At 36.2% G+C, this 17639-nt stretch overlaps 1 protein-coding gene across 1 annotated transcript in view; it reads left to right on the top strand.

Annotated features, from left to right (window-relative positions):
* Window positions 1-17639, top strand: part of SOX6 (SRY-box transcription factor 6) — a 622270-nt gene that overhangs the window by 410188 nt on the left and 194443 nt on the right. Inside the window, exon 8 of the mRNA XM_073808646.1 lies at window positions 2620-2688. Within this exon, the coding sequence (XP_073664747.1) occupies window positions 2620-2688 (69 nt within the window). The remainder of the gene's footprint in view (window positions 1-2619; window positions 2689-17639) is intronic.

The raw sequence follows: 17639 nt of genomic DNA, 5'->3' as shown, positions 1-17639 counted from the left end.
CAAAGAAAGGCGTCATAGCAACTGGGCATAACTGAAATGATAACATTGTTCCAGAACATTTGGATTTGATTAATTACTTGGGGAGACTTGTTCATGTAGGCATCACGTATATTCCCAATGTAGCTTAACCATGAGTAAATCGCTTCTCTCTGGGCCTTACTCTTCTCTCATCCAGAAAAGGAGGATCCTGGTCTAGAAAAACTTTGAGAATCTTTCAGTTCACTGGTTCAAGCTAGGGTGACCATATGTCTCAGTTTTTCCAGAATAGCTCTGGCTAATGTCTGTTGTCCAAAGCAATTATTAATACTCCCCTCTTCCACTTGCAAAAGTTGTCCTGGTTTGGATGATAAATTATATGGTCACTTTATTTATAGCATAGGTAAATCATTAAAAACAAATTAACACATGGCTCATGGAAGAATTTGACTTCATTGATTTAGAAGTGAGAAAAATAGCAAAGTTTGTGTGTATCTTTTAAAAAATAAATCACTTTCCCAAATGTTTTTCCTGTCTCATAAGAGTGCATTAATCTAATAACAATGATCCTATAGAGTAGTCCCTGATGCTTTAGAACAGATAGACCCAAATTAATGTGCAGTTTTTAGGAATCTGACATTATTACTGGAATTATCTTTTCAGTTAAATGTATTTTATAGGGGTATATAGAGCAATATATGCTCTGTTGATTTTAATGAGTTGTGACGTCTGGTATTTTATATGCTTGAATATTTGCCCACATGTAGGAATATGGACTCAGCCCCTAATGGAAAATAACATAAAGGAACACTGTAAAAAATCAGAAGTTAGAATGTCATTTAGCTATCCAGAGATGACACAGTAATTAACTATTGACACTTGTGAATAAGCTAGCACAAATTAATCTTGACACATTTGCAGACGAGTGATATCTTACAGTGAACACTTTGTAATTATATTTCAAAATGAAAATTAAATGACACTTAAAACTAGGTTGTCATGCTCAATGAAGCGAGCATGTAGCTCAACCGATTGGCAAATAAAATTCAGAATTTGAGCCACATGGTGCTTATGTACCATACTTCACTGTGTCAAACCCATACATCTAGAGTGGATGATAGTAATTGCACTGTGGTGTTTTGGATGCATTTCTATGCAGCACTTTATCATTTAGGAGGGACCATCAATATTAGATGTCTAGTGGTGTTTCACTGGATGGCTAAGAGGAAATAAATATTCAGAGATCCAGCATGTATACCTAGAATTGCAGAGTGAGTTGTCCATTTCTGATTTGAATGGTGATAAGCAGAGTGGGCCTTTCCAAACTGATTACATACTGTTTCCATTTTGCTTATAAAAAGCTTTGGGGAGGAGTGATCCCATTTCTCAACCTGTACCCTTCGTTAGGGGTAGCTTTATCATGACTTCTAGAATGAACCAGTCATCACCAGAAACCATTGAGCCACATTTGGGGGCAGATTGCTATTTGTCATCTTCTGCTGAAAGGAATGTGATTTGGGTGTGTCCCTCTACTCTATGCTAAAATATTGAAAGGACTCAGGAAGTATACAGCTGAGGGCTGGTTCACATCCATTTCTACTTCCAACATTGTCCATTCTAGAATATTTTGGAAATAGAAGAAATAGGAAGAACATAACTCTTGCCTATAGGGCACCACTAAACCAAGTCCTTCTAAGTGCTTTCTGGCCATTTTTTTCTCTGGCTTCCTAGGTTGGCAGTGAGTGTGTTCTCACTAAGGGGCATTCCAATGGGCTTCAAACTCCAGCAGCTCAGATTTTGAGGTAATAAGTAGCCTGACACCTAACTCCTGTTTTATAGTAAACACCATTATCCTACAGAAGTTCCCTGCTCTCCTGAGGGGCAGATTCAGTCTTCAGTAGGGCTTGCATTAAGTAGTTAATGTTTCTTTTTACAGATGAGATGATGTGCTAAGATGTTGAATTTGATTGTTGGGTGAAGCAGGGAATACAAAACTTGTATGTGGATCCTGTACTGTAAACCTAACACATTACCCTCAAAAGGATGTGAATAAATATTAAATTGTGTTTGTTTTTAAAAATGCTTTGTACATTCCACATTATATCAACAAAAAAAGATAAAGGTTTTTGCCTTTTGCTGTATTTTTTTGGCACTCCCTTGACAATATTTGTGTTATCAGTTCTGAAAGTCTTTACAGTAGAAAAGGTTTCACCAAAGTAGGCCATATTATAAGTAATAGAAAGTTCTTTCCTATCTTTGCTTACAGATTTTACTTTTTAAATACAAATTAAGCTCCTTAGAAAAATGTAGGCAGAGTTTTCCTGTTTTTATTCTTCAAGGATGAGATTTTGAAATTCCCATTCTTTCCAGATGACCAGTGCAGATACAGATGAACTGCTCACAAATGTAATACAAGGGGGTAGTTTTCATGTACAGGTAAAGATTTAGGGGCAAGCAGAGAGATGGTACCTGTTTGAAGTATTTCCTTTTCTCCAACTTTCTGATTCTGCCTCTCTCATTTTATAGGAACTCTTTCATGTAGAAGTACAGTAAAGCATCCTTGTAATACCAGGAGAGGTACCTGAGGTAATGGCAAAAGTGTAAGCATTTCATTTTAACTTAATGAAACTTTATTTCTGATAGATTGCAAGACAACAGCAGCAACTTCTGCAACAGCAGCACAAAATTAATCTCCTGCAGCAACAGATCCAGGTCAGTGTATTTTATTACTCTCGTCTGATTATACTTAGATACTTTTCTCGTTGAAAATGGAATTTAAAATGCTGCAAATGCACCCTTCTCTTATAAACAGCACCAATAGAGCTGTTTGTTATTCAGGGATGTTGTATACAATTGTATAAGTGGATGTAGAAAATATCGACTTGGTGGTAGTCTAAGCATTCTTTTCTGATGTGATGCGTAAGCAGAATAAACCTTATCTTTTTTTCCTTCTGCCATTTGCCTAACACAACCTGGTGGAAACCTAATGGTTTCCAAGGTAGCATACACATGCTAGTTTATTGTCACAAACTACCTGCTGCTTTATATTTTACCATCTAATAGTATCATGGGTAGAAGCTTATGTTTATTTGCTTGTTAGGACTGTCTGGGCCAATTATGAGAAGAATCTTATGACCTAGGAAAAGGTTGGTAATAATTAATTTGTTCTTTAACAGATATTAACTGCATTTCTGCTAGGTGCTGAAGAGAACATAAAGATTAATAAGTAATTGTCTGTCTTCAAGAAGTTTATAGTCTAGAAAGGAAGAAAAACTTGTTCTTGAATAATTGTAACACACTTTAGAAATTTCTTTTCTTTCTTTTCTTTTTCTTCATTTCTTTTCTTTTCTCTTTTTTTTTTTTTTTTTGTGGCAGGTTATCACAATATATAGGTCATAATTGCATGGGCCTGGGAAAGAATTCTGATTTCTGTCATTCCTTTAGAGATTTGATGGTTAATTCAGCTAACAGCTTTTTGACATAGGTAAGGGAAGTGGTCTCCATTTTTGAATAGGAACATAGGTGTGTGACTTCTAGAAAGCCTTAGAATAAGCAACTGGTTGTCTGGTGATTAATCCTCAGGAATATTGATCCCAGAGTTATACGTATCCACCACAGTCTCTGGGTTTCTCTTGGTTGCTGTAGATATTTTCTAACCACTGGGATCTATGATTCAGCCTAGTTGGGGCAGTATATTCTGAATTATATTAGTCCTTTCCTTGAGATTAGTATCACACCTTCCTATATTTAAAAAAAATCATTTACATAAAGTCATACCTTATTTCACCTCACTGATGAAAGCCAGTGATTTTAACTTAGATTTTTGCTTCATTTTGTAATCACACTTAGTGTTCCAGGTAGTAGTCACTGCATTTAAAATACCAATTTGGTGCCTGAAGAAGTACCTGTACCTAATTTGGCATTTCTTCTAGCTGTCTTTACTAGGAGGTCTTAACCAGTGTTTGTTGTTATTGTTGCTGTTTTAGTTAGTTCTGATTCTATATTCCATACTCAAGTCTGTATGTTTCAAAATAAAGAATCCAAACATAGAGGAGACGGTATATCTCTGGCATTTGGGACAGTCAGCCTTTATAATTAAATCTTGAAATAATTTCTCATCCTGGTATCTCATGACTCATGCTGAGATCCTTAATTAAATAACTGTCCAGGTGTTCCCTTGTTCTGCCCTTATTAGAATTTTCAGTGTGTCTCCCACTGCTAAGGTCAAGATTTTTAGCCTGTGGCTTCCTACATTTTTCTCTAGATCCCTCTCTAAGAACTCAGTAGGTGTTAAATAACCTAACCCGATCATTTAGTTCTCTCTGTTTCTCCTATTTGTAAAGCAGAAATGGAAGACATTCCCTGAGATGTTCTCATATCAGTTACTTACTATTAATGTTTTTACTACCTCTTTATTACTTACTTCTTTGTTTATTTTGAATATATTTCACTTCTTAGTCCAAAGTTGTTTGCAGGAACTGGCTGTCTTAATTGACATTTGCCTGTTGTACTGAGGATCTCAGATGAATAGCAACAAAATCAAAGTATTTTAATGAAATATTATAGGCATTTATTGATTACATATGATTTTATAGTTATAACTTGACTATATAAAGTTGATATCTTTTTCAGGAAACTATAGGTCATGATCTTAAAATATTATTCATCAGAATGTTCAATCTGAGAAAACAAGAAAGTTGGTTTTTCAAGTGTTTTAATAGAAGTTTAATTGCTTTTAAATTTGTAGATATTTCTCATTGTTTAAATTTTTAAAAATTGAAGCTAATCAGACCTTGATCTCAGCAGTATAAATTATAAAATCATAGAGAGATTCAAAATAGTTACATTAATTTTAGAAATATGGGATTCTTTGTAACAGGAATTCATATTTTAAAAAATAAGAGGAGGCAATAACTATATTTATAGTTTATTCTGTCCTGAGCTACAGCTTCACTGCATATCTTGTCAGTATTTATTTTATCGAGCATGAGACCATTCAAAGAATTTTTTAAATACTGAAAAACACTTCTCCTTGCACAAAACATATTAATCTCTGACACTTACAAAGCATGTATTTGATATTCAGACTTTTAGTTGTTTTTTTGGAAGGGGAATGGGTTAACTGTATTTTCAAATAAGTTTTTTGACCAACCATAGGCGTGATCAAATTTAGGAGAGAGACTGTTGTTAGACTAATTTTAATTTGAGCAAAATACGAGATTTAAGAAATGCTTCGAACATTTTGCTATCATGAAACATTCTCCCTTTTGAAAACAAAACAGAGTAAGATAGTAAATACAAAACCTTTCTCTTCTGAAAACAAATGAATACAGCGACAATTTGAGATCCCAAGTTTGAACTTTTTCCTTCTTTTAAAATCTTGTATCCTAGAACCTATTTGCTAACATGGTCAGCAAGATTAAGCCATGGCAATTGGCCATAGATCCCAAGTATCAGGTGGGATACATAGATCTAAATAATACATTTAAAGATTATTCTTTACTTCTAGTTCAGAATGCTGACTTCTGAATTAGTACTGTTGTTTTGAAATTTGCAAGCTGTACTAGAAAGAAAGGGAAGAGTGTCTAACCTCTTATAACAACCACACACAAACACATCTGGGTCTGTTATAATGGAAACAAATGAAAACCTGGGTGGTTTGCACACTGAAAAGCAGGATCTTTCATTAGCGATAGGAAAAGGCATGATTAAGATAGTATTGCAGGGCTTCCCTGGTGGCGCAGTGGTTGAGAGTCCATCTGCCGATGCAGGGGATACGGGTTCGTGCCCTGGTCCGGGAAGATCCCACACACCGTGGAGCGGCTGGGCCCGTGAGTCATGGCTGCTGAGCCTGCGCGTCTGGAGCCTGTGCTCTGCAACGGGAGAGGCCACAACAGCGAGAGGCCTGTGTACCGCCAAAAAAAAAAAAAAAAACAGATAGTATTGTAAAAGTCCACGTGCTTATTTTATTTGCAGTCCTTCAAAACTTATTCTAGTTAAAAATTATTTCATTTATATAGTTTTTCCTTTAATATAATTTTAATGTAATTTTGCCTTGGTAGATTCTAATTAAATTTTTAAAGGGATACTTTTAAGACCATATATGGTCTTTAAGCCATGTTGAAACCATAAGATGAATGATTTTGTGAACTAATGTTTTTACACTTTCGATGAGTCAATTTTTACTATTTAAAAATCAGGTTAATAACTTTAAATGATTATTAAAATTCTTTAATGTCAACAGATCTTTTAGGAGGCTGTTTGCTTAGTGAATTCAAATCCCTCTGTTGGTGCTTTGGGGAAAATGGCGATTCCTCTAATTTGTTACATATTAAGTAATTCCCCGGATATGGAGCCCAAAATAGACATTTTTGATATTTCCAAGACAGAAATAGCACAGTTTTTATCAACTTTGTGGATAGCAAAACTAATAGATCATGGAATATGGATCCTTGGATTTGGGAATGTTGATTCTCATGTTATAATTCCAAAGGACAAATAACTGCTTTAGTAATTTCTTCCTCTTTCTCCCACACCATAGTATCTTAGCCAATCTTTTGAAGCATTTTACTTATGAGTTATGTTGACTAGGAAACAAAATTCAGTTTGAATCCATTGGGCATATCAACACATATTTATAGCATTTTAATCAAACATTAAATGTAAGTCTAATCTAAGCAAACCGGAAAATATTTTATAAATCTTGATTTCTTGATCCGTCCATATATTTATTCATCTAACCTCATTTGACCATGTCATGGTTTTTGAATCTAAAGATATTCTTCATGGATACAATATACCACATTCTTTGGTTTTGATAGCATGTCAGTAGGAACATATTTAACGATGGCATTTCGTTGCTAGAACTGAATCTTTGCAAGAGAATTCACCTTATTATCACTGTGAGAAACTTACTTTTTCAGACATGAATGGTGTGATCCAAATATTCATATCTCTTTAGACCCCTCTGTACAGGTGGCGTCCTCGCCTCACGTCACTGACCAAACAACAATGGTCTCTTAAGAAGGGACTGATTGGTTGGGATTTTATTTGGGCACTTGGCCTCCTGGGCCAGAGCCAATGATTTAGTCAATTCATATACATATACCTTTTTTGGGTAAAATTGTGAAACTTGAAATTCTTAGCTCAGTTCTTTGTTAATCTTTATGATTAGTATATAATATTCATTGTCCTTCCCTCACAATTTAATACATGAATTAGATGGTGAACTCAACCTGTGGAAGGCCTGAACTAATGCCATTGCTGCTGCTTTGCAGATACTCTCTCGTCTGAAAACTTTCTCTTTTAAATGCTCTAACACATACTGCTTATTTACACAGCCAAATGTTTGTCTCCTCACTGAAGCTTCACTCTGTTCTTTAGCGTATGTGAGTATTTTTCATACATAGTGTTTTCTTTTTTGATTATAATATATTCATTTGTGCTATTCACGTATTTTGTGTGTCTCTGTGTATTTGTCATGTGGTTGAGTGCCGTTAAATATGTGTTCTCCTTTCTTCCTACGTAACCAGTAGACATATCAATATTATGAGCAGGGAGGTGATTGTTCTTAAACCAGTAAACAGAATAATTTGAAATGTACTCTCACCTTTTAAGGAGATAAACCTTGCCTTTTGTTTCCTTCAGTATGATTAACTACAGGCATTTCAGGTATCTGCTGAGCAGAATAAGGACTACCTTTTCATGTGAAGTAGTTGTCTAAAGATCAGAAATAATTACTTTGTACATTAGCCATCATGGCCTGCATGACCTGGTTAATTAATTTTTTGCCAGCATAATAATAATAGATATATATTTGAAGATATGCTTCATCATTAAGTATCTAAATGACCTCTAATTTTAAGAGCTGGACCTTGCATTTATTGTCCTTTGGAACTGGCTGAACAGTAAGTAAAGTAAGGGGCCTGCCAGTCTCACATAGTTCCTCTGTCTTGTGTTGTATATGTTGTATCTCTTTGTTAATTGTATTTAGCATTGATAAACAAAAAGCAATTACACTGCTCCTGTTTTGGCTCTAGCAAATAGTCCTTTTTCGGGTGTTATTGATCAGGTAACAGATCTCCTTTCAACAGCCTCTGAACAGGACCAAATAAACCCACTGAAAGTAATTTGATACTTCTATTGGCATTGTACATGTATCTGATACTCTCCTGCAATGAAATGAGAGTTATAAACAAAGCTTAGAAGTCTAGGATTAGCCCCCAGCTTCAGCAAACCCTTAAAATATTTTGTAATTCTATCTTCAACCATGAATTAGCCAGGAAAAACAGACCCTCTCTCCTCTCTCTATTTTTCTGCTGTATGCGATTTTTAATTGCCCATGGGCAGGCTGTTATGATCTTCTTTGGATGTTTAAAACCAAGATAAAAATGCAAATCTAATTATTTCTTTTATGTAATCGAATTAACTTTTTAAGTAATGATAGATGCTGTATAGCCTGCTTCTAACATTTTAATAATGAAGTTTCTGAATTATAAAGAATAGGGGGGCTTCCCTGGTGGCACAGTGGTTGAGAGTCCGCCTGCCGATGCAGGGGACACGGGTTCGTGCCCTGGTCCGGGAGGATCCCACATGCCGCGGAGCAGCTGGGCCCGTGAGCCATGGCCGCTGAGCCTGCGCATCCGGAGCCCGTGCTCCGCAGCAGGAGAGACCACAACAGTGAGAAGCCCACGTACCGCTAAAAAAAAAAAAAAAAAGAAAGAAAAGGTAAAGCTGCTATAATTCATGAATAGCAAGGGCCTTAGATAAAAAATATAAATTATCACTGTGGATTAGAAACTCTGCGTGAGTTAATCATGCTAGACTGTTAAAGTTGGAGTGGATCTAGAAGTAAAAAGAGGTGATACTGGACCAGGTCCTTTGAGCTGCTATACGGAATTATTAATCAGCTTGCTACTTATTTTCTAAATGTGGCCTTATGGCAAAGATCTCATTCAGCTGACAAGAGCCTGATGGTGAATCTCAATGCTTTTCATGCACTATCCTTCAATTTCCCCAACCCTCTTTGATGACCCTCCGTCCTCTATCTTATCTACTTCTTATCTCTCAGACTTTACTCCCCAGCTCCCTCTCAAATCAGTGATACTGAAAATGCAGGGAAACCAAAGTCTCTGCTTCCTTCTGGGATTAATGAAAATGAGAGAGTGCATTACCTCTTCACGGGCAGGAGGCTATGGAGCCCAGTGGGCAGTTGATCCAGGTGGTGCCAGCACATGACATTACATAACACTGTATCAATTCCCCAAGGAAAAAGCAGCTCTTTTCTGTTTTTCCTTTGATCTCTCTGATTACATTCAGGGCTCAGTTTAGTGTTAGCACACTTTAATACCTTTCTAGGATGTGCTAATCTCTCTTTATAAGAGAGAGAGATCATCTTAGTCTCAGAGCCTTTGGAGGCAATAGTGCTTAGCTTAGAATTTAAATAAAATCAAATAAAACTTTTATTTTCATTGTTATCTGGTTATCTACTAATTATGACAAGCGATTTTCTATTGGTTTTCTATTTGAGGTAGTGCTATTGAAATAAATGTATTTAAGCAAAAAAAAAAAAGTCTTTTTTTTTTTGCGGTACGCGGGCCTCTCACTGTGGTGGCCTCTCCCGTTGCAGAGCACAGGCTCCGGACGCGCAGGCTCAGTGGCCATGGCTCACGGGCCCAGCCGCTCCGTGGCATGTGGGAGCCTTCCAGACCGGGGCACGAACCCATGTCCCCTGCATGGGCAGGCGGACTCTCAACCACTATGCCACCAGGGAAGCCAAAAAAAAAGTCAATTTAAATAAAACTTTAAGTAAATAAGAACTGAGTACTTGGATATGGCAAAAATTATAAAGGTAGTTCTTTAATGATGGAATTTTAAGAAACTATTGAAAGAGCACTACACTGAGAGATGTTAAATGTTTCCCCTCCATTCTTCTACTTTCACAGAATGTTAAACTTGGACACATCCTCTAGAGGTCCTCGTGGTTCTCCCTCACTGATTGGGGGTAGGGTGGGTAGCTGTTCCTATCGTACAGCAATATAGTGAGTTAAAAATAACCCTGAGATTATGTTTTTTCTACTTTTTTGGAATTAAAATGTCCTTTCCTTTTATGAAGTACAGGTGATAATAGATGGTATGTGCTTTGTTTCTTTGTTTTCCAGTAGTTTTAGTTGGTAAAATAAAAAGTTCCCAAATATGTGTAAGTCCCCCACTTTTGTTTTTCTTTGAAATTTCTTTGGAACTCTTTCGCTAGTCCAAATCCTTTACTTTATACAAGGAAACTGAGGCATAGACAACAGACTCGTCCAGGTTTAAAAAGCTACATGTTGTCAGAGCCATGAGTGGAACCCAACTTTCTTTGACTTCTAGTCTAGTACTATTTCCAACATTCCAGGATGTATCTCAATTTGCCCTTTTTGTGATTTGAATAAATCTTAGTGCACTTTAGTTTTCCAGTTTGTAAAATGTGGATAATAATACCTAACATCTAAAATCTCATTACATTCTCTTTATCCTTAAATGGAAAAAAATTGAAGATTGCCCATTAGAATCAGTTTATATCTCAGGACTACTATAACTGTGGCTGCATGCCCACAAGGAAAGAGATAAAAAGAACATAACCGGAATCTTTTTGTAATGTGGTATGAAATGTATTTATGGCTGAGTGACTCTTGGTTTTTACATATAAACTTCTTAGCTAATTATATTACTTTCTGGGGGCTTAAAAGTGATATGTCTCTATATTGAGGATCAGTCCCCTTTAATGTTAATACCTGTTTTTATAGCTACCTTCTGCAGCTGATAAAAGGGAGCAGTGAGTGACAGCATTTGATGCCAGTGGTTCTCAACCTTGATTGTACCTTGTAATCACTTGGAAGCCTTTTAAAAATACTGATGCCTTGGTCCCACTGTAGAGGTTCCGATTTAATTGGTCTGGGGTACAGTCCCAGATGGGGACTGTTAAAAGCTCTCTAGATGATTCTAGCAGACAATCAGGATTAAGAAAAACTGCTCTGTATAGTGTCATGAAGATTAAATGATTAAATGTGAACTCTAAATTGTTTGGACTATTCATCTATCTATCTATCTATCTATCTATCTATCTATCTATCTATATAAAAATGGACTGAGGGTTGGGGCATAACAAATAATCCTTGAGCAGTTGAAATATACTTTTGACTTTGGTCATAGCTATTTTACTTAATAGCTAGAAAGCTTATAATGGATCATGGTTTAAATAATTTTAATAAATTTAGTTAGTTTTCTAATAACTTGATTTTTATTTACATATGGGTATATTGGCAAGACAGGAATGTGTTGACATTAGATTTGTGCCTTTGGGAGAAGGTATTTAAAATAAAAATGAAGCGTAGTCTTTCACAATAAGACAAAAACTTTTAGAAAATAAATACTCAGAAGCTTTTTGACTTCCACTATCTAAACAGAATGAGTTTTGACCCAGGACATCAACCTGTCATTTTTTAAGGTGTTTAAAATTATTTTTTCTGTGAAATTGATTACATTTCACATATATGAGGAATGTATGAATCTGAATGCACTTTTAAGCTAGATTTGTTCATATAAATAGGAGGTAAAAAGGATAAAATGCATTGCTTCAGAGTGTATGTAATTTAAAATTTTTGTAGAAGCAGCACAAGTATCAGGGACAAATAAATCAAGATTTAAATTCCAGTTCTACTACTTATTAGCTCTGTGACATGTTTTGCTACTTACTAGCTGTGACAAAAGTTACCTAATGTTTCTGAGCCTGCATCTCCTAGTTCCTAAAAGATGAATAATGATAGTACCTTACCAGTTCTGGGATTAGAGATCATCATCTTAAAAAACCCTACTAAGTGCTCAATGCATTTTATCTATCACTATCATTATTGTTGTTGTCATTCTTATGTACGAGCTATAGGAATAATTTCAGAGTCCTTAAAAGAGAAACAGGGTATATGCCCAGTAGTGGGATTGCTGAGTCATATGGTGGTTCTATTTTTAGTTTTTTAAGGAACCTCCATACTGTTCTCCATAGTGGTTGTATCAATTTACATACCCACCAAAAGTGTAGGAGGGTTCCCTTTTCACCACACCAGCATTTATTGTTTCTAGATTTTTTGTTAATGGACATTCTGACTGGCGTGAGATGATACCTCATTGTAGTTTTGATTTGCATTTCTCTAATAATTAGTGATGTTGAGCATCTTTTCATGTGCCTCTTGCCCATCTGTATATCTTCCTTGGTGAAATGTCTATTTAGGTCTTCTGCCCATTTTTTAACTGGATTGTTTTTTTGATATTGAGCTCCATGAGCTGTTCGAAATTGAGTTATTTGTAGTGAGGTGGATGGACCTAGAGTCTGTCATACAGAGTGAAGTATGTCAGAAAGAGAAAAACAAATACCGTATGCTAACGCATATATATGGAATCTAAAAAAAAAAAAAGGTTCTGATGAACCTAGTTGCCGGGCAGGAATAAAAAGGTAGACATAGAAAATGGACTTGAGGACATGGGGTGGGAGGGTGAAGCTGGGGCGAAGTGAGAGTAGCATCGACACATATACACTACCAAATGTAAGATAGTTGGCTGGTGGGAAGCAGCAGCATAGAACAGGGAGATTAGCTCGGTGCTTTGCGATGACCTAGAGGGGTGGGATAGGGAGGATGGGAGGGAGGCTCAAGAGGGAGGGGATATGGGGACATGTGTATGCATATGGCTGATTTGCTTTGTTGTGCAACAGAAACTAACACCGTATTGTGAAGCAATTATACTCCAATATAGAGCTATTAAAAAAAGAGAGAGAAACGCACATGTACGTATTTTGTGTCTACACGTGTAAGCATGTTTATGTCTACATACATATGCACATTTAGAACCCACAAATTAGTGACGTGAATATAGGATAATCAATGTGGATGCGCTATAATCAATTATTATCACCAGGGTAATCTAGAGGAAAAGAAAGCAAAAATTTTCTCTGGCTGCCAAATGAGAGCTATTTCAATTCTCAGTAAGAGAACAGTAAGGTTTATCAGGTACTCAGAAATGGTTGACCAAGAATTAGAGCTGCCTGGAGAATGTCTAAAAGGGGATGTGGCATTTTATTCTGGAAAATAGGGTCAAATTCTTACTTTTCACACTAAAATGGGCTTTTCTATTAGATCAGTAATGCCTGTGGGATAGTAAATGAACCTTTCCAATTTATTTTATAGCTTTTTTTAAATACACAGATGAAGTTAGCGATGTAGCAGCACAAAATGCAAAAGTCTTCTTGTTTAAAATAAAGTTGTTCATATAAATCTTATGTATGCCATCTCCTGTAAGTCAAGCATTTGCCCAGCTTTTGTGAATTATGTCTATACTTAGAATTTAAGAAGTTAAACAGTATGCATACCAGACTTGAGAGATGGGAAATAAAAATTGATATACTGTGTGACACTTGATATAGCACAGGGAAATATCTTTTAAATTTTGAAAGGATATACTGACATAACCATTTTTAATTCACATAAGGTAACTCCCACTTAAAGTTATTAATGTTAGAGTCAGATATTTTTACTTCTTCAGAATAAAAGAAAATAAATGATGCAAAATGTGTAATGTCTCACTGTGAGACACTGAATTCATTTTATCTGCCACCCAATCCATTAAGAAAATATTAAAGTTGTAACAGTAAACAATGAAAGTTAAGGAATTCACAGATCAGAATAAAGAGTAAAGTCCAACCTCAGGTCACAGTCATGACTTTTGTTAAACACACACTTCAGTGGAAGATTTTTATCTTAAAATGTCTACAGATGAGTTTTCTACAGTGGCTGAGATTAGTGCAGCTGGAAAGAGCTCTCAGCTAGGCTGACTTGGCTGCTGCTTGAACATGTTGACAAGGTGGAGTTACTGTTCTAAAGAACTCTAACAGGCCATGCTTGTTTTGTGCTGTAATAACATCATTCATTTCCCAGCCACGCAAATGTTGGCTCTTCCTTATACATTCTTTAGTTGTATTATTCATAGGAAAAGGGGGAGAGGGAAACCCAAGAAAACTGATTTTACTTTTGATTGTCCAATAACTTTTGTTCCATTTCAAAAGTTGTGATGATGTCAGGAACCAGTTACCCAAATGGAAAAACATAACTTATGTACTGTTATTTAATAAAAGATGTAAGTCCTAGTTTAGCGTTTTTAAGGCTGGATGTGGCAGAAATTGTTTGTTAATATGTATAGAATTAGTTAAATACAGGGCACTTTAGGATTAGTATAACTGAATGGTGTCTAAGGAGACAATCAGAGAACTGAAACTTCTGGGAGAAGAAGGATCTCCAGCTGCTGCTTCAGGTATTTGTTTGTACTAAAGGACCTTTATTTCTGTGGCTGTCAGCCCCTCCTTCCCCCGACCTGCATTTCGGTGAGAATTTTGAATGTTATGATGGCTCCCAAATAATCAGTTTAGTAGCTGGAGGCTGGGGTTTGAAGGGATCAACATGGTTATAGTGGTAGAAGAATGAGCTTAGAAGCAGAAGGTGATGGAGAGCAAGAAAGTGCACATGGGTAGGAAGCTGTTACCTTCTTTAGTGATAAATAACAGAGGTTTGAGAAAAAGAAAAACTAGTTCCAAGTTTCCTCTCCACTCTATTCTGTGTAATTCTTTGTGCAGACTCAGATTTCTAGATTTTATGTTTGAAGGTTAGATGGAGTGGAGAAACTGTTAGGTGACCTGAAATTTGTCTGTGGAAAAGCCCAGAGGAGTAGGCAAAAGTGAGATATTGGGTTCCAGCCAGAGGTTAGTCTTAGCAGTTCAGTTAGACCAGGTCAGATCCACAGTCATAGAGCAAACATGTAGTCTACCATTGGAGGACTTCCAGCTTGTGGCTGGAATATGTGTAATGCAAGGGTGGACACCTGGGCAAAGAAAAATGAAGTTGGGCTTTTGAAGTTGGCCTCCACACAACAGATATTTTTCTGTTAAGACTGTCTGATTTCATTTATTGTGTATCATCACATACACTGGTCTCTGGCAGGGCCCTTTCATGGACTCCATTTTAGGGTCGAAATATACCCTGGAATTCCTAGGGATCCCTTGTGGGAGGAAAGCTCAGGTTATTGGCAGTTCAGTAGAAGATGTAATCTGAACTCTATGTTTAGGACCTTGGCCTCTATATCAATACAATATCTTTCCTTCTCAATACAATTGGGCTCTGACCATGGAGACCCAGATTTGTGATATATAGTATACCTCAAGTGGTTAAGAGTACAAAGGCAAATGACTTTGGGTAGTAGAATTATAAACTATTTTTTATTGTTTTAGGTTAGTTTTAAAATTTTTTTCTAACACTTATTGCTTTTGTATAAGAAAATTAGTTAAAAATTTTAAATATACATTGAAAGAACCCTGGTTTTCAATATTAAGAAAATTGTTAAATTTATTATGGTATATTCATGTGATCAGCTGTTATAGACTGTTAAACGCGATACTGACAAATAAGTTTTCATGATTTAGGATAATGCTTTCAATGTAACATCAGGTGGAAAAAAAACCCCTAGAACATAATAATGTAAATACAGTATAATCTCAGCTACATAAAAATAGGCATTTTAAAAAAGACTGGAAGAGGGTGCATTGCTTTTATAATTAACTTTATTATTTTACTTTAAAAAATGCAGGTAACAGAAAAGGAGGAGATATCTATCCTTCTGTCATCACCTTATAGGTTGTGATCACCACACAGATCATCAAATCTTACAACTTGACAGTCATAACTGATTTCTGGTTTCTTTTTTTTATATTGGAGTAAAATTGCTTTACAATGTTGTGTTAGTTTCTGCTGTACAATTAAATGAATCAGCTATATGTATACCTATATCCCCTCCTTCTTGGACCTCCCTCCCACCCCTCCCCAACCCACCCATCTAGGTCCTGACAGAGCACTGAGCTGCACTCCCTGTGCTATACAGCAGGTTCCTACTAGCTCTCTATTTTACACATGGTAGTGTATTTATGTCAAACCTAATCTCCCTCCCTTCCCTTCCCCCGCTATGTCCACATGTCTGTTCTCTACATCTACGTCTCTATTCCTGGCCTACAAATAGGTTCATCTGTACCATTTTTCTAGATTCCACATATATGCATTACTATACATTTGTTTTTCTCTTTCTGGCTTACTTCACTCTGTATGACAGATTCTAGATCCATCCACATCTGTACAAATGACCCAATTTTGTTCCTTTTTATGGCTGAGTAATATTCCATTGTATATGTGTACCACATCTTCTTTCTCCATTCATCTATCATTGGACATTTAGGTTGTTTCCATGTCCTGGCTACTGTAAATAGTGCTCCAGTGAAAGTTGGGGTACATGTGTCCTTTTGAATTATGGTTTTCTCAGGGTATATGCCCAGTAGTGGGATTGCTGGGTCATATGGTAGTTCTATTTTTAGTCTTTTAAGGACCCTCCATACTGTTCTCCATAGTGGCTGTATCAATTTACATTCCCACCAACAGTGCAAAAGGGTTTCCCTTTTCTCCACATCCAGCATTTATCGCTTGTAGATTTTTTTCATGATGGCCATTCTGACCAGTGTGAGGTCAGAAACTGCCTCATTGTAGTTTTGATTTGCATTTCTCTAATAATTAGTGTTGTTGAGCATCTTTTCATGTGCCTTTTGGCCATCTGTATGTCTTCTTTGGAGAAATGTCTATATAGGTCTTCTGCCCATTTTTTAATTGGGTTGTTTATTTTTTTTGATATTGAGCTGCTTGTATATTTTGGAGGTTAATCCTTTGTCCATTGCTTCATTTGCAAATATTTTCTGCCATTCTGAGGGTTGTCTTTTCGTCTTGTTTATGGTTTCCTTTGCTGTGCAAAAGCGTTTAAGTTTCATTAGGTCCCATTTATTTATTTTTGTTTTTATTTTCATTACTCTAGGAGGTGGGTCAAAAAAGATCTTGCTGTGGTTTATGTCAAAGAGTGTTTTTCCTATGTTTTCCTCTAAGAGTTTTATAGTGTCTGGTCTTACATTTAGGTCTTTAATCCATTTTGAGTTTATTTTTGTGTATGGTATTAGGTAAAGTTCTAATTTCATTCTTTTACATGTAGCTGTCCAGTTTTCCCAGCACCACTTATTGAAGAGACTGTCTCTTCTCCATTGTATGTTCTTATCTCCTTTGTCATAAATTAGGTGACCATAGGTGCGTGTGTTTATCTCTGGGCTTTCTATCCTGTACCGTTGTTCTATATTTCTGTTTTTGTGCCAGTACCATACTGTCTTGAATACTGTAGCTTTGTAGTATAGTTTGAAGTTGGGGAACCTGATTCCTCCAGCTCCGTTTTTCTTTCTCAAGATTGCTTTGGCTATTTGGGGTCTTTTGTGTTTCCATACAAACTGTAAAATTTTTTGTTCTAATTCTGTGACGAACGCCATTGGTAGTTTGAAAGGGATTGCACTGAATCTGTAGATTGCTTTGGGTAGTATAGTTATTTTCACAATATTGATTCTTCCAATCCAAGAGCATGGTATATTTCTCCATGTGTTTATGTGATCTTTGATTTCTTTCATCAGTGTTTTATGCTTTTCTGAGTACCAGTCTTTTGCCTCCTTAGGTAGGTTTGTTCCTAAGTATTTTATTCTTTTTGTTGTGATGGTAAATGGGATCATTTCCTTAATA

This window comes from Tursiops truncatus, chromosome 8, assembly GCF_011762595.2.
Source record: "Tursiops truncatus isolate mTurTru1 chromosome 8, mTurTru1.mat.Y, whole genome shotgun sequence".
In the NCBI taxonomy this organism is placed as follows: Eukaryota; Metazoa; Chordata; class Mammalia; order Artiodactyla; family Delphinidae; genus Tursiops; species Tursiops truncatus.
Note: the sequence above shows the minus strand (reverse complement) of the source record. Positions and strands in the feature narration are given on the sequence as shown.